Raw genomic sequence first — 20,572 nt, forward strand, 5'->3', positions numbered from 1 at the left:
GGGTAATTGTTAGGTCCTCAGTTAAGCAGGTTTACGTGAGGAGAGGCAAACAAGGCAAAAAAGGAGACTTCGGGGTCCAAATTTAATTAGGGAAAGTGGCTATAAAATGCTGAAGTGGACTAGCATGTGTGATCAAGGGGTTTTAGTATAGGAAAAGAGTTTGATTAGGGTTTTGGGGATCATATGGTTATTGACTATTTCTCTGGTGTTGTTGTTGGTATAGGAGTTCTACGTAGTTTCTCGAATACTCCCTATCCCTTTAATTATTGTGTTGTCAGTAGTGTAATTAGAGACTGGTTTGATGATTGAATAGTACCCCCTTGATTCTATCCAATTTTTTTGTTGTTCTTTTGGTTGTTTGTGTGTGGAAATTTGGCTGTTGGTTGTGATTTCAGGTGTCTAACATTTTCCTGTGACCTTATTTGATTGATTTCTTTCTTGAACGAAATTTTAGGTGATACTACGATAAAAGTGACTCATAAGGTTTAACAAGCATTCTTAGGTGGTAGAATGGGTTGGACTATTGAAACTAGTGGATTCATCTTTCACGTAAGCATGGTGACTAGGAGTCTAGGACTTGTATTCCCAAGTGGAGTCACATATCTACCATTGCATGGGGAAAGCACCTCGTTAGGCTCTAAGCAATGTCCTATGGGTGTATGATCAAATGATTTTTGTTAATTGTCAGGGAATATATTGCATGGCCAAAGTTCTGGTACGGTGAAGGCGGTTTTTCGACTTTTCCTTATGCATTGCCATAAGTTGATCCAAAACCCCCATGAGGAAGAATTTCTTGTTTACATTTTTGTTTAAGAAGGTGTCAAGGATGTCATAAACAACAACAACAACAACAAGCCTTAATCCCAACTAATTGGGGTCCGCTATATGAATTTCACTTTTCCACACAACTCTATTTGAAATTAAACTTTCCTGAAGGCTTAGATTTAGAATGTATTTCTTAACAACTTCGGTCCACGTAATTCTTAGTCTACCCCTCCCTCTCCTAGTATTAGGTATAAAAATGTCCTCCCAAGTACGAATTGGTGCTTCTAGCGGTCTACGTTAGACATGCCCGTACCACCTCAAGCGGCCTTCGCGCACCTTATCTTCTATTGGTGCTACACCTACTTTACTACGAATAACTTCATTGCTTATGCGATCCATTCTCGTATGGCCTAGATCTATTGGTGCTACACCTACTTCACTTTTTCACACAACTCTGTTCGAAATTAAACTTTCCTGAAGGCCTAGATTTAGAATGTCTTTCTTAACGATTTCGGTCCACGTAATTCGTAGTCTACCCCTCCCTCTCCTAGTATTAGGTATAAAAATGTCCTCCCAAGTACGAACCGGTGCTTCTAGCGGTCTACGTTGGACATGCCCGTACCACCTCAAGCGGCATTCGCGCACCTTATCTTCTATTGGTGCTATACATACTTTACTATGAATAACTTCATTCCTTAGGCGATCCATTCTCGTATGGCCACTTATCCATCTTAACATACGCATTTCTGTCACTCATCTTAGATATATGTTGTCTCTTAATGGCCCAACATTCACTACCATATAACATAGCTGGGCGGACTACAGTCTTATAAAACTTTCCTTTCAACTTAATAGGCATCTTGATATCACATAAAATTCTCGTAGCATTCTTCCACTTAACCCACCGTGCCTTAATCCTATGTTGAATACCATATTTTATATCTCCTTCATACTGCACTATAGACCCAAGGTACCTAAACTTCCTAAAAGCCCCAATCTCAACACCATCTAAAGAAATTCCATCACCCTAATTACTTGAGTTACTAAACCTACAATGCATGTATTCAGTTTTCGTCATGCTTAACTTAAATCCCTTTGTCTCGAGAGTTTGTCTCCACAGTTCTAACTTACGGTTAACTCATTCCCTATATTCATCAACTAAAACTATATCGTCCGCAAAAAGCATACATTAAGGAACTCTATCTTGGATTTCTCTTGTCAGCTCGTCCATCACGATGGTGAAAAGATAAGGACTAAGAGCAGATCCTTGATGAAGGCCGATCCGAATGGGGAACTCTGCCGTGTAGCCTCTAGCAGTTCTTACACTCGTGACCACCCCATCGTACATGTTCTTAATTACCTTAATATACCTCACATGCACTCCTCTCTTTTCTAGCACCCACCATAAAACTTCTCTCGGCACCCTATCATATGCCTTTTCTAAATCTATAAAGATCATATGTAGGTCCGTCTTAGCTTCTCTGTACTTTCCATTAGCATCCTAAGAAGAAAAATAGCTTCCGTGGTTGATCTGTCTGGCATGAAGCCAAATTGATTACCTGAGATGGTAGTTGTGGCCCTTAATCTCCTTTCGATAACTCTCTCCCAAAGTTTCATAGTGTGACCTATTAACTTTATGCCCCTATAATTGTTACAATTTATCACATCTCCTTTATTCTTGAAGATGGGGACAATAATACTTTTTCTCCATGCATCAGGCATATGCTTCTTCTTTAGTATCTCATTAAAAAGCTTAGTGAGCCACACAATTTCAGCATCTCCTAACACCATTCAAACCTCTATTGGAATATCATCTGGCCCACATGTCTTCCCCTTTTTCATCTTCCGTAGTGCAGTTTTAATTTCTGAGACTCTAATTCCTCTTGTATACATCACATTAGGTTCTCCTTGTGATCTAAGATTGTCAAACTCTATCGCATGATCATCATTATAAAGCTTCTCAAAGTAACTCCTCCACCTTTCCCTAATGTCTTTATCTTTTGTCAGAACCTGATATGTATCATCCTTAGCTAGTTTATATATATCATTCTCTCATTCTCTAGTCCCAAGTTTCCTATATACCTTATCTAAGTAAGTAGAACGAGCCTTATCAACTGCTCGCTTAGCTTCTTTCTTCGCTTCTTTGTACTTGTTAAAAGTTTCTTTATCCTTACGCTTTGATAAATCTCTATATAAATCCCTCTTGGTCCTAATAGCCTTTTGAACTTCTTCACTCTACCACCAGGTTTCTTTCCCAGGGGGGCCTTTACCTCTAGATTCTCCTAGTACCTCCTTTTCCACTTTTCTAATGCAGCTGGCCATGGCATCCCACATAGTATTTGCATCATTTATATATGACGAAGTAGCCTCCTCTAACAACTTCTCTTTAAAGGCCAATTGCTTTATTCCCTTCAAATGCCACCAACGAGTTCGTGGGAGGTGGTTTATCTTAGTCCTTCTATAGCAAAGCTTAATGCTCACATCTAGGATCACTAACCTATGTTAGTTGGCTAGTCCTTCTCCAGGAATTACTTTACAATTCTTACATAGAGAACGTTCTCTATACCTTGTGAGAAAATAATCTATCTGACTCAAGTTCCTCCCATTCTTAAAAGTTATCAAGTGAGAATCTCTTTTCTTGAAAAATGTGTTTGTTATGATAAAATCATGTCCCAACGCAAATTTCAAAATAGATTTCCCTTCTTTGTTTCGAGCTCCAAAACCAAAACCACCGTGGATCCTTTCGAAGTTTTCCCAATCCTTACCAACATGCCCATTGAAATCTCCTCCAATGAAAATGCTATCCTCATTGCCTATCCGACACGCTAAGTCATCCATGTCTTCCCAGAACTTGACTTTAGTTTCCGCATCCAATCCTATTTGTGGAGCATAAGCACTAATTACATAGATGAACTTATTTCCTAGTACCAATTTGAGCATAATAATTATATCCCCTATTCACTTAATTACAACTACGCCATCCTTCATAGTTTTGTCCACTAGAATACCAACTCCATTGCGATTCCTTTCCCAACCTGTATACCATAACTTGTGTCCTAAATTTCCAATCTCATTTGCTTTCTCTCCTATTCACTTCGTTTCCTGTAAGCATAAAATGTTAATTCTTCTTCTTAACATAACATCTACTAACTCCATAGATCTACCAGTTAAAGAACCTACATTCCAACTACCTAAACGAATTTTCCTATTATGGGCTAGCTCTGCCCCTTGCACACGTCCATGAATGTGCAAGGACCCCCATTGCGTATTTTTCACCATATCCGGGGCCCGACATGGCGCATGGGCTCGCTTTTCCCCCTGCACACGTCCATGAATATGTGAAGACCCCCCTTGCCCGGGGCCCGGCATGGCGCGTCGCACGTAGGGAACGCCCCAACAGATTCTATGTGAGTGAAATCCATGAGAGTGACTTATTTTTACGCTGGTCGTCAACCTACCGCAACCCTCCTCCTTTATCCGGGCTTGGGACCGGCTATACAAACGCATAGGCGGAGTTGTGTCAAGGATGTCATAGGGAATTAATTTGTTTTTGCTAGTTTTAGTTTTCTTTCTGCTTTCTTCTAGTTTCGAAACCTCACCAATTGCACTTATATTCAAGTTGCCTCAGCATAAGGTCCAATGTTCAACGTTGACTTTGTGAGTCAACTTTTGTATTTGTGAAACTTCATGTTTGTGATGTATGCATGTAGATAGCATTAAGGCAATTAAGATTTCCTCGTTCATTGGTTTTATGTTGTTGGAATTTGAGGTGTGGATTGATCCAAGTTTCGAATATTTTCTAATAAGAAGGGGAAAGAGATGCTCTATAAAGCTTAACATAGATTTATTTTTTAATGATTCAGATGTCATACAAATGCCTTCTCCGCAACACAAGTCATAATTCCTAGTAAACTAAATGTGGTGATAAATAATTCAAACGGTTACATCGTTGAAATATGTACACTTTTTCGTACATTTTGTTAAATTGCAGAAACAGTTTCTAGTTACCTTTTCCAATATTAGCGGATTAAACTGGCTATATTGTTATTGTTGCAGGGGCTTCACTGATGCTAGCAGCACTAGCAGTGGAGGCTGGTTTGCCTGATGGTGTCTTAAATATCGTTCATGGTGGCCATGTAAAGTCCTTTATTTATTTATTTATTTTTGTTTCCTGTAATCTATTTGTTCATTATTGTATGTGAACCTATGATTGGTGTTTGGAATTTGGCATTAGTCCTATATACTTTGCAACAATAGCTATGTTTTTCTTGTGTGTGAGTTTGAATGCCAATACCCTGGGTCACATTGTGGTTTCGTAGTGACAGATATGAACAACTACATTACATCTGAAAAACAAGAGGTATGTTGCAATGTAAGGGATTTTGTTGCAAGCAACAAGTTGTTGCTTTTTTGCTTCTTGAATTTTTTGGGAACCAATTTTTAATATTTATTTTATTGAAATTGTAACTGGGAATCGTGTCAAGAATGCTGTCATCTTTTTCCTGGCATGTAGCTATTTATCCCATTGGAAAAATAAACTCGGACTCCTAATGGTGAAAGTTGAGCTCTGGATAATGCTTCATCTTATATTTGTTTGTTGTGTGCTACTCCTACTATCTTCTAAATGATGTTGGAAGTGAATCCAACCAATTTATTTATATCACAATGCAGTAGAAAATCTAATTCTGACGACTAAACAATTTTTCTATGGTTACATCTAGTTTGAGAACAGAAACATATCTTTTTCTCTTATCTCATGCTATGATGGGGTAAAAGACAGAATCCTAAATACCCAACCGTTGCAACCATTTTCTTTTTGAATTGTAGTTAAAGTATTTTCTTTTGTAGAATTCTGTATGATTCTATCCGATACTTCATTTCTCTATTTTCTTTTCCTCGTAAAATATTGTGAGCCAGATATTGTCAGTGCGGCTTCATGAAAGTAAATATGTAACACTTTGTTTTTCTAATTTCTTTTTCCTTTCGTGGAAACTGATGTTAACAGGATATCGTTAACTATATCTGTGATGATGATGACATAAAAGCTATATCCTTTGTTGGTTCAAATGCTGTAAGTTACTGCTTATTTTTGATGCTCCAGGTTATTAATTATTTTGTTAATCCTCTATATCCGATACTAAGTTCAGATCAATCATTATAGCAACAAACTCACTTTATGATTTTGTTGCGGACTTACTATGTTCAATAGTAAGAAGACATTAATTGTCAAGAGAATAAGGTATTTTCTTTCAAATAGGAGAAGCTCTTTTATTGATAGAGAATCAATTGCAGGGGGCAAGAGGATAAGGTATTCTCATAAGCGAAAATTACCGAACAAAAAAAAATGAGTACAAACAAAAACAAATAGATAGAGAAAATTATTGCCCTATTACATCTTTTCAATTTAAAATGATTAAGAGAAAGGAAACTCCTTAAGAGCTTTATCCGTTGAGGCCCAAAGAGAAGCTGTGAATTATGCTTTCTCGAAAATGTCAGTTGACTCCATCTCCTTTTCTTCAAAAATTTTAGAGTTTCTTCCCATCCACAGGGTCCACATTATTCGGGCACCAAACAATTCCATAAAACTTAGCATTTTTGTTGGTACAGAAACCCACTACGTCCTCCACCATTATCGAACTGCAATATCTAGGGAAAGCCCAGCTGAAACCCCCCTCTAAAATCAAGTTCTGACAAACTAATGTGGCCACCTTACAGTGTAACAGTAGATAATCAATGGTTTCTTCATTTTCCCTGCAAAGGATACATCGAGAAGGGGACAGAGCCATATGGGGATTTCGCTTTGCACCTTGTCACAGGTGTTTAGTTTCCCATGATATACCAACCAAGCAAGAACTTTTATTCTGTGGGGCACACGGGATTTCCAGGTGAATTTGTATTAGTTGATTGAGCGTTTTCAAAGCTAAAAATATTAAAATAACAAAATTAGATGGGAGTGTGGGCTGACTGAGCGTGTTTCTGAACTTTGGCCGGATTTTGGCGCTTCTTGTGTGTTGCATGGTCTGGACTTTTTGTAAGCGTCATGTATTTAATTGCTTGAGCCATATTGTTTTCTTTTCAGGCTGGAATGCACATATATGCTAGAGCATCTTCTAGGGGTAAACGTGTTCAGGTGATTTCCCTTGCTCCTTCATGTAATCCCATCTCCTCTCTCTCTCTCTCTCTCTAAAATCTGTTATTCTGAACCGAAGGTTGAAAATACTAATGATCGTGTTGACGCAGTCCAATATAGGAGGGAAAAATCATGCCATCATCATGCCTGATGCTAGTGTTGATGCTACTTTGAACGCTCTAGTTGCTGCAGATTTTGGTGCTGCGGGCATGGCACTCAATACTGCTATTTTTGTTGGGGGTTCAATGCCATGGTATTATGTGTTTGCATCAACCTTTTCTTTCTAACTTGTCAGCTTCTTTCTTTTCATTTCTTTCTTTCTTTCTTTCTTTCTTTCTTTTTTTCCTTTTTTTTTTTAAATATTTGCGTGTGCATGCAAATTTTGTCCTTCTCCCCCTACTCCAAACTTTGGCTTTCCTGTGTTCGTTTTGAACCCTTTTTGAGCTGATCTCGACTCTCTGCCTATTGTTGTACTTATCTTCAGACATTGTGACATAGGGAGAAAGGCAATCTGTAAAATTTTGCTAAAGAAGATCTTTGTAACTGCTATGGGCGTGCAATGACTGTAAATATGGGATGTTGTTCTATGTTGTATGTACTATGTACCACTGGAAGTATTATTTGAGTTCTTGTAATCTGTCAAATCAGAATCTTGTTCAGATCGGTGCCCAATATTCTTTCCATAGCGTAAATTTGCATTCGTGGTCAGTTTCAGTTTTTAATTATTTTGTGTGGATTGTCTTACATGACTACAACATTATGCACAAGGTTTATCTAACTCATGTGCTCTTTTCAATTCTTTCTTTCTGACTTGCGGTTGTTTTTCATCATTCATTCTTCAAAACTCCTGCTTTGCATTATGTCTAATATTGGAATTCCTTGCATTGCATATATAGCCTTACATGTTGATTTTTGAGTTTTTTATAGACTTAATGTTACCATTAAATCTTTTGTTATTTTTGTAATCCGAAATTAGTTTATAATAATATGTATTAATGTTGGTCGTTTATTCATATATTGTTAGGGAGGGACAACTTGTGGAGCATGTGAAAGCCCTAAAAGTAAATGTGGGAACTGATCCTAATGCTGACATTGGTCCAGTAATTACTAAAGAGGTGTGTAAGCTCCTCCCCAAACTTTGCCAGTTAATCTGCTCTATCAATAAGGAATCTAACTGAAGTCTGAGTTTCTGTTTATGTAAATTGAAAATTTCAGGGTATTAATCTTGACATCTTGCTTAAATGAAAAAGATAATAAAGTTTAGAAGCTTTTTACTTTCTTGGAATATGCAGGCAAAAGATCGAATTGGCAGATTAGTCCACAACAGTCTTGAGAGTGGTGCTAGACTTCTACTTGATGGGAGAAAAGTTCTGGTAATTATAGTTTCTCATTTCGTTAATGGTCACAGAAAATTTGAATTACAGTGGTTAAACTCGGCGTCAGATATATACCTTATCCTCTGCCCTCTTGGAAAATTACTTAAATATATGGCAAAACCTTTGAAAGAGGTTTGTCACGAAATTTCTTAGTCACCTTTTAATGGCAATCTCCACCGATCTCTCATACAAACCCTTGGAAAGATGGAGTTTTTGTTTAAAAGTACGGAACACCAAAGCAAAGTAGCAAACATACTTCTGTTTTTGGTTTTAGTCTTGGACATTAGAGCTTTTGACTTAACTAATAATGGCTAACAAGTCATGTTGTAAAGCGCCTGAACTTACATCATAAATGTGAGGAACATGGAACCGTTGGTTTTCCCTATGTGGCTTTGTTATACACTGATCAGAGTTTTTGATAAATGAGTCTGATCATAGTTTCCTTCTTGAGTGGCCCTGAGTGGCGCTGCAATTGCTCTTATGAGAAAAGCTTCATGATTGACGAGCACACTAGATTGTTTTTCTTTTTTGCCTTTATTTTACAATAAAGCACACTAGAGTGTTTTTTGTAATTTGAATTGTTGCTTTTTTTGTTTTCTATCTATTTGGAGGATACTTATCCTCTTTCCCCTTAATTGATTTTAAATCAATAAAGGAGTTTTTCTTGTCAAAAAAAAAAAAAAAAAAAAACAGCATAAGTCTTGTGTTTCCTATCAATATGTGGCCGAGTATGGAATAATTGTGGGGGAAAGTTATTAGTTGACTCTAAATGATTTCCTTAAAGTTTTGGGATAGGTGATTAGGCAGTTTCCCTCTTTTTTGATTTGTTTCCTTATTTATCTTGTTTCCTTTTATTTGATGTTCCCTGGCTTATCTATATAAGGAGGCCAGTGTACATGTCTAGGAATATGAATGAGAGAACTATAATTTTCATTCTTCTAGCAGTGTTTATCCTCTAGTGCTATCTCCTCAGGTTCTTGCTATATGGTATCAGAACGGGAGGTCCTGAGTTCAAACTCCCGTAATTGCACTCTTTATCCCCATTTAAATTGTCATCATGTGTTGGGTCTTTAATATATCTCGGGCTTAAATATTCACGTGTTAGGCTTTTCAAGTAATTTATCCACACGATTGCCTATTGTCTAGCCCACACGTGAGGGAGAGTGTTAAAGTATAAAACTATTGTTGGCCCACCTCCTAATAGGTTAAGTTTTTAGGATGGATTGGTAAACTAGTAACAAATTAGCAATTAAATTGCTTTAGGTTTGGGCTCCTATAAGTAGGACACCTTATGTTAAGTTTTTTTTAGAAGAGTTTGATTAATAAAATTATCATTAGAGTTTTACCCAATTTTTTTTTCGCTGATCTGTGTATATGTTTTATGTTTCCTCTGGATGGATTTCTCATCCGTTTAAAAACTTCATTTGTAAAGTTCTTGTTTTATTAATGAAGTTTCTTGGTTTCTTATAAAAAAATTTTGGAGTGCGATTCCTGGTATTCATCAGAATCAACGAGTTTTGTTTCTATCTCTATTGTCTAGGCATTCGTGAGTGAATCAACAGGTTAGTAGATGCCTTATTTTCTGGTATTTTAGTCGAATCAGTAGATTTTAGGAAGGTTGTATCCTTTTCTATGTGGATCTTTCTCGTATGCTTGCCATCTGGAATCATCGTGAATGTGAGGCTTACTCTCTTGTCATATTGCTATAGCTACAATGACTTTCTCTGCTGGCCTTTGTCATACTATTTGTCCTTTAACCATTGATAGTATGTCTATTTTACTGTCTTTTGCTATGAACTTTTTATTTTTCAGTGCTTTCATTGTTCTTTTGACGTGCATTATTGCAAAGGTTTTGATGGAGATTATGATATTAATTAGTTTAATATATTTAGTTTTATTTAATTAGACATTATGCAATTAGTTTCCCATTACCGAGTTTCTTTAATTTGTTTTGATTTAGCTTCCTAACTTTTTTATTTTTTTTTGCTTATAAGTATGGTAGTTTCACTTTCAATTGAGGAGACGGTTAATGATTATTGGTTTTCTTGCTCTCGATAGGCGTGTGCGCATGTGCGCGTACACACAGACATATATATTCGAATAGATTTCATTTCTATCTTGGTTCTATTCTCTCTTCTCTATATTCTCTCTTTGGTCTTGGTCCTAGATCAGTTGGTATCAGAGCTCGAGTCGAGTGAGTGTCTAACTTGCTCAACTTATTGACCTTGTGACCAAGATATTTGATAACTTCCATGAATTATGAAGGGGATTGTTCCACTGCATTGTCCTCCTCCAAATAATGTTTCATCCCATGCCTTTAATGTTTCTCAAATATGTTTGCTTCCTAACCCGCCTAGACCTTGTGAATCTACCATATTGTTCATTATCAAGAGATATCTCATAGAAACCTTTTTGATTTTGTATGGACTTTCTTCCTAATAGAGTCGATCCAAATCTTTGAGAGTTGTTTAATTACCATGGTGATCTGAAATTGAATATTTTGTTATCTCTACGGCAAGAATTTTCTACGATCAATATCTAGCTTCTACGGCTTCTTTCTATCAAATTGAAGATGTTTAGTGTTTCCAATTGTTGCTTTATGATTCTTCGAGTTTTCCCTTGCCAGAATGGGGTACTTTTTGTCAGGGGAAAATGGAGAGTACGATATGAATTAGTTTTAGTATTTAGTTTTTTTCCTTTTCACAGCTTTACTTTTAGAGGAAAGCTCTTCCTTTACATGTAATTATTTTTTGATAATCAATATATAGTTTCTTGTTTCGAAAAATTAGTTTTAATATGTAGTTTTTATTTAATAAGAGATTTATGTTATTAGGTTCATTTCTAATTACGTAGTTTCTTTATTTCATTTTCGGTTAGTTTTCTAACTTGTTATTTGGTCTGCTTATAAATATGACAATTTGTAATTTTAATATAGAGAATGGTCAATGAATGAATATTATTGAGATTATTGGTTTTCCTCCTATTAAGTTCTTGTTCTCTTTAGAATCCTTTGTTTTCTTTCCTTGGTTCTATTTCTCTCTTTAGTGGTTCTGTTTCACTGTCTTCATTCTCTTCTCTCTCTATATTCTATCTCTTTTATCTTGGTTCTACATAAGATTTTCCTCGATTTGGAGTTTGCTTTATTCTGATACTTTTTTACTGTTTATTCGTAGGTTCCGGGATACGAGAACGGGAATTTTGTTGGTCCTACAATCTTGTGTGATGTGACAACCAACATGGATTGCTATAAGGTACTTTATCTCACTCCCTTACCTTTAATTTTCTTGATGAATGGACTTGGTTAATTATGATTCTCAGTGGAGAAGAATTGAACCAAAGATATTGGAAGAGTGTTGACAACATTGAATCTTGTGTTTAGCAGGAAGAGATTTTGGGACCTATTCTTTTGTGTATCCAGGTAATTGCTATTCTCTCTCTCTCTCTCTCTCTCTTATGTGTCAGTGATAGGAATTGCCGAATGGGTTCAACAAAACTCAGCAACAGAGAAAATAGAGAAGAATAGTGTTCGATCAAGAAGAAATCTGAACTGTATTGATAGGGAAAAAGAAGGAATATACAGGATAGGGGGTTTTTGCGAGACCCCTGCTCTTCCTAGAGCTCAAAGCTCGTCTACATTCAGATTCACTAAGAGAAAAGATCGATACCCTCCCTACTACTCTCTTCTCATTTTATTCACTTTCTTCTAACAACTTTCTAACAGAATTCTCTTTCGATTCTAGAACCTCCTAACTCACGCTGACCTCATGACCTTCCTACTGCACTAATCATGCCTCACTCATAACGGCCTTAGCCAACTCATCATTCCCCTTGCCCCTTGTCAGCTTAGTTTGCTTCTCCTCCTCACTTTCTGCCAACTCAGCTTGCTCTGCATTCTCACTGCCTTCGGTCAACTCCAACACTGGGTTAAAATTAGCCACTCTTGTTGCTTCTCCTTTTACGAGCATAAAGTCTTATAGGAGCCCTATCACTTCCCCCCACCCAAAGTTTCACCTTGTCCTCAAGGTGGAAGTGAGGGAATTGGGTGTTGATAACATCGTATAGGTCCCAAGTGTCATCATGTGGTGACAAGTGCGCCCAGTGGATAAAAACTTCTAATTCGGTGGTCGATCTTTGGACGCACCCCCAAGAGCTCTGCGGGTTCAGCTAACTCCAGGTCAATATTGAGTTGTGGGGGCAGAGAAGAGGTAGTGTGGCCTTGTCCAACTACTCGGCGAAGCTGGGACACATGGAAGACCAGGTGGATCATTGTCGAGGCTGGCAAACGCAAACTGCCCCAATCCGTGCCTCTACCTCATAAGGGCCATAGAATCTTGGTGCTAATTGCTCATTGCGGTGTTGCGCAAGGGACTTCCTTCGATATGGTTGCAATTTGAGGTACACTAGACCCCCCACAGAGAACCGCTCGTCCTTGCGTTTTTTATCAGCAGCCGACTTCATCTTTTGTTGTGCTCGCAGCAAATTTTGCTTAAGCAAGTCCAGCATAGCAACCCGCTCTTCGAGTTGGTGGTCCATCGAAGCTACCAAAGACGACCCGAGCCATATTGGGCCAACAAAGAGAGATCACACCCATAGAGGATACGAAAGGGAGTCATGTGAGTGGCAGTGTGGTATGAAGTGTTGTGCCAGTACTCGGACTATGGCAGCCGCTTTGTCCACCGCGTCAGTTCGTCCGAAAGAAAGAACCTCAAATATGTCTCAATGCACCGGTTCAAAACCTGTCTGTAATCAGATTTGAGGGTGGTAGGCTGTGCTTTGTTTCAGTGTAGTGCCCTGGAGTCGGAAAAGCTCATTCCAAAAGAGACTCAGGAAGATCTGGATCCGAGACGATAGAACAGAGAATTCCATGCAGGCGCATATCTCACACACAAGCTGTCACAACCTTCGATTTATCAGCCGCCACCCCATCACCAGATATGATGTGGCCCAAATATTCTAGTGATCATTGCCCTAAACAACATTCCTTTGCGTTGGCAAAGAGCCGGTGTTTGTTCAGCTCTGAGAGCACTAGCCCAAATGCTCAACATGTTCCTCCATGGTGCGGCTATAGATGAGGATACTAGCACGAATTTGCAGAGATAGGCATGGTATACTCCGTTCATTAAGGCTTGAAAAGTAGTTGGCGCATTCCTTAAGCCTAAGGGCATTACCAAGAAACTCGTAATGCCTTTCATGTGTACGAAAGGTCGTCTTCGGCACGACCTTGCCTATTACTCGAATCTGGTGGTAACCGGATTTTAAATCTATCTTCGAGAAGATGGTTGCATAATGCAATTTATCTGTCACCGGGATCGGAAACATGTTCGGAACCATTTCCCTATTCAAAGCCCTATAATCCACACAATCTCCAACTGCCATCTTTTTTTTTTTTTTCACCAAAAGAACAAGGCTCGAAAATGGACTCACACAAGCTGGATAATATTTGCAGCAAGCATCTCTTGTACTAACCTTTTGATCTCAAATTTCTGCGCCTGTACCGGTAGGGGATGTGCCCTCCTTTAAAATGATGGCGTGATCTTCACTTGGGACGGGGGCAAAGTCAATGGCATGTGGAACACGGCTACCAAGTGGTGTAACACCTCTTCCAATTCCTTCGGAACCTCCCATCTCTCCTCTTCCCATGCTTGGTCCTCCACAACCAGGTTACTAAATTCCCGTAACACCCCCTGCCCTTCCTGGGCCTTCCACATGGCTTTTAGCGAAACAACCGACTTTCCCAAGCTCGGATCACCTTGCAAAACGACCTATAGTTCCCCGATTTTGAATCTCATTGTCAGCGTCTTCCAATTGATGTGGGTTGCTCCCAGTGTCTCCAACCACTTCACACCCAGGATTCCAAGCTCTAGGGGCAAGAAGTCCTTCACAACTTCAATCAACTGTAGCAAGAGGACCACTCCCCGATAAATCCCTTCCCCCTTCACAGACAAACCAGTTCCCCTAATCACCCCGTATTCCTCCATCGCATCCATCAGAATCTCCAACTATTTAACGAGATCTGCAACGATAAAGATGTGCCGCACCGTTATCGATCAATACCACAACTTCCTTCATTCCTACAGAGCCGCATAACTTCATCGATCGCGGAGCTGAGTCCCACCACTGAATTCAAGGGCAGCTTCGTAACTTCATCTCCACCCTTCTCCGAACTTGCCCCATCATTGGCCTCCCCGTCACTGCCTTTTTCGCTGACTACCAAGACATGAACCTCGCGATTAGGGCAAGGATGACCCACTATGTATTTCCCATCACAGTAGAAGCACAGCCCCTTGTCGTGTTTGGCCTGCAACTCAGCATCAAAGGAGTGTTTCCACCACCATGGGCCTTGTCGTTTGGCTGATGTCCACGTCCTAGGGTTGGTGTAACCCCCTTTCAGTAAGAGCAGCCCCTGTGGAGGGGCCTTTGGTCCATGGGCCCGAATTAGAGGATTAGGTCCTATTGGGCCGCAACTGTTGATTTCTATCCTTAACCCATCGGGCCATTTCCATGATCCTCCCAAGCCCAACGGGCTTCAGCATCCAGATCTTGGCCCGGATCTCAGATCTCAGAACATCACAAATTGGTTCTCTAGTACTTGCTTCGACACATCAGAGAGTGGCGCGGCGAAGATTTCGAACTGCTAGTGATACTCCCGGACAGTCGTCTCCTGCTGTGGGGCCATGAATTTCTCGCAAGGACTGCCATCTTGAGTCAGTCGGAACTGCTTCAAGATTTGCATCTTCAATTTGGCCCAGCTACGGAATGCCCTCCGACCATCCTACCACTGGAACCAGGCGAGTGCATCACCATCCAAACTCAGCACCGCCGCCTCGAGTTTCTCTGCCTCCCTTAAACGGTTCGTGGAGAAGTATCGTCCAGCCCAGAAAATCCACCCATCCAGATTCGTTCCCTCGAAGACTGGAATCCCGATTTGCTGAGTTGGCACTCTACGCGTTGAGCCCCTTCCTTTCCCGTACCTTCGTCCCTGTCTCCACTCCTTTCAATTGCCGACAACTGGGCTGTTGGTGAACCAGTGGCTGCTGCTGATTTGCCTTGCTCAGAATCGGTCTAGTGGCGCAGCAACTCCTCGAGCTTACCAAGAACAACCTTCAAGCACTGCTCAATCTTCGGTATCTTCTGCAACTCCCTTCTGTATCTCTCCATTTCTTTCTGCACTTCTTCACGGATTCCCTCACTCTTCTCGTCGGACTTCCTCGGTGGCGCTATCCAGGCCAGTGCTCTGATACCAATTTGATAGGAATTGGTTCAACAAAACACAACAACAGAGAAAATAGAGAAATATAGTGTTCGATCAAGAAGAAATCTGAACTGTATTGATAGGAAATAAGAAGGAAAATACAGGATAAGGGGTTTTTGAGAGACCCCTGCTCTCCCTAGAGCTAAAAGCTCGTCTAAATTCAGATTCGCTGAGAGAAAAGATTGATACCCTCCCTACTACTCTCCTCTCGTTTTATTCACTTTCTTCTAACAACTTTCTAACAGAATTCTTTCTCGATTCTAGAACCTGCTGACACACGCTGACCTCATGACCTTCCTACTGCACTAATCATGCCTCACTCATACCGGCCTTAGCCAACTCATCATTCCCCTTGCCCCTTGTCAGCCTAGCTTGCTTCTCCTTCTCACTTCTTGCCAACTCAGCTTGCTCTGCATTCTCACTGCCTTTGGCCAATTCCAACACCTGGCTAAAATTAGCCCCACTCTTGTTGCCTCTCCTTTTACGAGCATAAGTAAATCTGATAGGAGGCCTATCAGTCAGTAAGTAATTTGGTCATTTTATGGTGCAAATGGAAAGTTGATTGATTACAAAGCTTTGTTTTGTCTCATGACAAACAGGCTGACAGCTTAGAAGAGGCCATCATGATTGTTAACAGAAACAGGTATTGTTCACTTTCTTTTCCAATGTAGCCTTTGATTGTTTTCTTTGACATGTCCAATCCTTAAATTTGATCGGGACCTAGTAATTTATGATTTTCTTTCTCTCACCTCCTTTTTCTTCCCAAAAAATTAATGAAGAATTCTACAAGTATAAGACTAAAGACATGAGAAAAAAACTAACAACTGATTAGGTGTGAAGTAGGGTAAGCGGTATTTTGCACAGCTATTTGGGTTGTCATTATTTTGATTTTTTGATTTTTTTGTCAATTTCTATATACTTATTCACTTCAATGAAAGTAGTTGATTCGCTTTTAGATATATTCCTAATAATAAAATTGTGAGAAAAGATACCCGAGAAGAAAACCATAAAACACTGCTCAGAGTTTCTTATTAGAATAAAAAATGTAACATACATGAAAAGATCTAGAATTTATAGCCATATTCTGGTCAGAAACTATCCCAACAAACTAGGAAACACATCAGGAAACAAATAACTAAGGGTTCGTTCGGTTCGCTAATTCGAGTTTTTAATTCGAGTTGAGATGTGATGTTGTGTGAGTTTTTTTACTGTAGCAAAAAAGTTAGATGTGACTGTTTTTAAGAGCTTTTTACTGTAGCAAAACTCGAATTCTAAACTCGAATCAGCGAAAAGAACGGGGCCTAAAAATAATAAGGTCCTGATTTTATTCTCTAAAAAACAGGATTGACTAAATCAACCCTTAACTGCCCCCAAATCTCCCGGATATCAGAGATACCGGAGATGGGCTGATCTTCAACAAAAATTAATATTATATATCGTTTTAGAATTTTTGTGTAAAATAATCTTATGTGTTGAGCTTGATATAATAAACTAAGAAATTACAGAAAAGGAAAGAAATAATGTACACCTAATCAGCTTCCTAAAACATGTATATTTTTGTTCCACAATTAATCCATACTTCACCAAACAGCTAAATGCTGTTTTGTATTCAGAACAACTTTGAAAAAGAAATTTACCATAACTACGTACTTGTGACTAACAACACAGCTGACAACAAATATTTTAAAAGCACAAAAAGGCCAAGCCGACGCTAACTATTTTATGTGTAAAATAGTGGTAAGAATAAGTTTTATCTAGACCCTTGAGGATGGACTGCAACCTCTATAAAGTAAATATGTTTCGTTGAAGATTGTCACAATGAAAATATTAGACTTTTTCTCACGTGTTTTGTTACGATACATAACATATTCATGCCCAATTCGTTCATATTTCATTGTTATGATGTGTGGTTTTCATCTTTTGGTTTTTTCACAATCACAGGCATGGGAATGGGGCTTCTATATTCACGGCATCTGGTCTTGTTGCAAAGAAGTTTCAGATTGAAGTTGAGGCTGTTCTGGTAAGGTTTTTTTTTTTTTTTTTTTTGGGTACTTTGATGCTAATTTTCTCATATGAGATGACAGTTCGAATTTCCCCCTGTTACTTGCTCACTAGTGACTGCCAACTTAATTGGGATATGTTAGTAGTCCTCAGCGTTGACTCTACCTCTCTCTCTCCATTTGTCAAAAAGTAAAAGCCACACAAGGTTTAGCGGAGGATACCTCCCCCTCTCTTTCCTTTCCTTCAGTTTAGTGGAGGATACCTCCCCCTCCCTTCCCTTTCCTTCAGTTTAGTGGAGGATACCTCTCCCTCCCTTCCCTTTCCTTCAGTATTAATAAAGATCGTTTCTTTTTGAAAAGAAAAGTAAAAGAAACATTCACACACACACGTATACGTGTGTGTGTGTATTTATAGAGAGAGAGAGAGAGAGAGAGAGAGAGAGAGAATTCCTCATTACCTGCTCAATAAATAACCCAATTCCAGAGGTTGCAGACAGTCTAGCGGTAATATCCACCCAACTCCACCACTAGGTGTAGACTGTAGAGTTTGAATCCCCCCACACCCAAGTTTTTTTAAAAAAAAACAAAACAAAACAAAAAAAGTCACTTGATGCTGTGACTTGAGTTTACATATGTAAACAGCTGAAGTCCTAATTTTCTAAATCATGTTGGTGCTCCATTGAAGTTTTTATTTATTTATAGCTCTTTTCCTCCAATGGAATGTTTAGGGGAATATTGTGCTTTCAGCTTGTAGTTTACTATGATGTTACCTAATTCTAATTTACACATCATCTGTTCATTTGGATCTAATGTCTTAGGTTGGAATCAACGTTGCTGTTCCAGTTCCATTGCCATTTTCATCATTCAATGGATCAAAGTCAACTTTTGTTGGTAATCTTCATTTCTATAGTAGAAGTTTATTGTCCTCCAACACTTGGTCACTCAACCATTTTCTTGCACTAATATTTCTAAAGCTTGTTGCAGGCAAGTCAGGCGTTCAGTTTTACACCCAGATCAAAACGGTTGCTCAACAGTGGAAGGATTTATCAAGCCTCGCAATGCCACTACCTGCACCTCTAACATCTGAGAAAGACATGACAGGAAGAGCTCTGAGAGAGATTCACCGAGCCAAAGAATGTCGCTAGCTATGCGTCCAGCATCGGAGACTGATTCTTCAAGCCACAGTGTTCTGCTGCCCACCCCTCCACCATCTGAGGCAGAATTACCGAACCCAGGAGCCTCGTCTGTGTCATCAACAGCTGATAGGGATTTACCAAGCCAGGGTGTGTACTTGCCACCAACTTCGGAGAGGGATTTGTGTAATGGAGAAATGCCGCTAGCTCCACCTCCAGCAGTGGAGAGAGATTTGTCAAGCCAAGGAGGGTCGATAGCCTCAACTCAGATATCGGAGATTATGTATATGCCACAAGCATCTAGGTGGAATGAAACTACACAACAAACATCCCAAAGGAGTGAATCTTTTTCACCAATTTTGGAAAGAAGTCACACGCCGACATCTCAGACGAAAAACAACACAACGCTGGCTTCTCAAAGGACCGAGATCAATATGGCCCTAACTTCTGAGAGGGTATATATGTCTTCCTCTCATGACAATATGGGTTCAATGTCGCTCGGGGACGACGGTATGGCTACAACATCTCGAGTTGATTCTTCTGTTAATCCACCTTCCAAGAGGGCATATATGCTTGGAACATCCCATCTGAGTGACAGTATGAGTCGAACGTTTCAAAGGTCCAATACCATGTTCACTACATGCGAGAGGCTCTGCATGCCAACCATATCTCACCGAGGTGACCATATCGGCTCAAGTTCTCAAAGGACCGATGTTTCTCTGCATTCAGCTTCTGAGAGGATATACATATCTGCAGCCACGTCTCAAAGGAATGACAACTTAGGACCGGCTGCTTCGCAACAAGCTGATCCTATGCCTTCAACTTCCGAGCGAATGTACATGCCTCACATGGTTCAGACGAATGCCACTATGACTCCAACCTCCGAGAAATTATATAGTCGTGGCACATCTCCAAGATTATATCATCAAAACACAATTATATCAATGGAGGAATTTCCAAGCCAAGGAGCATCACTGGCTCTACCAACATCACAGAGGATATAAGACCGAAGCTACTCTCTCTGTACCTTCAGGACTTTGAAACTGGGAAGACGAACTGTTCTCAATGCCAAAAAAGTTATCTTGTTTCCTTTGAATAATCAGGCTTCAATTCTTATTCGAGGTTTAGGCAACTCCCTTGGTGTCTCTTTCACAATAATCATTAATCGGGCCCCAGAAGAATCGTGTGGTGGGAGAGAGAGAGGGGAAAAATCTTCCCTTGCTCCCATCTCTCATTTACGACAGAAGCAAGAAGAAATCCGTAGCGATAGCTTGATTTGCTATTCCTTGAAGCACTTGACCTCTCAATAAGAAAGTGGGCTTGATGGCTAAAGAAGCATTGAAGTTTGTGACATGGAAATTGAATATGTGAAACTGCTGTAGTTGAAGCACATCCAAGGGTTCAAGATTTAGTACAAATTGTGATGGATACAAATATTTGATCATCGTAGGTCTCTGTTAGGAAAGTATTGTTTTAGCTTAAGCACATATGTGGGTAGTTTGGCGCTGGTAGACACATCTTAACATAGGTGGAGACTCGTTTTACTTTTTAATATTTTTTGTCCGGCTCAAACTAGGCTCTTTCAAGTGATTACTAAAAATAGTTCAGTGATTTATTAATTCACATGTGTACGTTTATTTTTTTCTCCCATCCAATTTCCAAGTTGTGAGTCGTCCACAATTCATCAACCTTATGGATCTCAGAGGTTTTTTTTGAAAACTGATACATAAATTGCACTCAAACATCACATGTAATATAATTTTGGGTGATGGAGGGAAATAGGCCAACATTTGGAAGGAATTAAAATTAATAGGTTAAAGTTTTAGAAAAGTTAATAAATAGACCAATTTAAGATAAATCTAGATTTATAAACAATAAATTTTCAAAAATACCCTTAAATGAGAATTCCACTCAAA

General features: G+C 39.3%; 1 protein-coding gene across 1 annotated transcript in view; it reads left to right on the forward strand.

Moving 5' to 3' along the window:
* LOC21409449 overlaps positions 1 to 20,297 on the forward strand; it is a 28,303-nt gene extending 8,006 nt beyond the window's left edge. Inside the window, 13 exon segments of the mRNA XM_024177172.1 lie at positions 4,822 to 4,901; positions 5,771 to 5,836; positions 6,845 to 6,895; positions 7,006 to 7,148; positions 7,920 to 8,010; positions 8,188 to 8,268; positions 11,445 to 11,522; positions 11,654 to 11,689; positions 16,123 to 16,166; positions 17,465 to 17,543; positions 18,342 to 18,414; positions 18,508 to 18,621; positions 18,624 to 20,297. Of these exon segments, the coding sequence (XP_024032940.1) occupies positions 4,822 to 4,901; positions 5,771 to 5,836; positions 6,845 to 6,895; positions 7,006 to 7,148; positions 7,920 to 8,010; positions 8,188 to 8,268; positions 11,445 to 11,522; positions 11,654 to 11,689; positions 16,123 to 16,166; positions 17,465 to 17,543; positions 18,342 to 18,414; positions 18,508 to 18,621; positions 18,624 to 19,660 (1,973 nt within the window). The 3' untranslated portion in view covers positions 19,661 to 20,297.
* The last annotated feature ends 275 nt before the right edge of the window (positions 20,298 to 20,572 follow it).

The sequence above is a fragment of the Morus notabilis genome, unplaced genomic scaffold, assembly GCF_000414095.1.
Source record: "Morus notabilis unplaced genomic scaffold, ASM41409v2 Scaffold184, whole genome shotgun sequence".
Taxonomy (NCBI): Eukaryota; Viridiplantae; Streptophyta; class Magnoliopsida; order Rosales; family Moraceae; genus Morus; species Morus notabilis.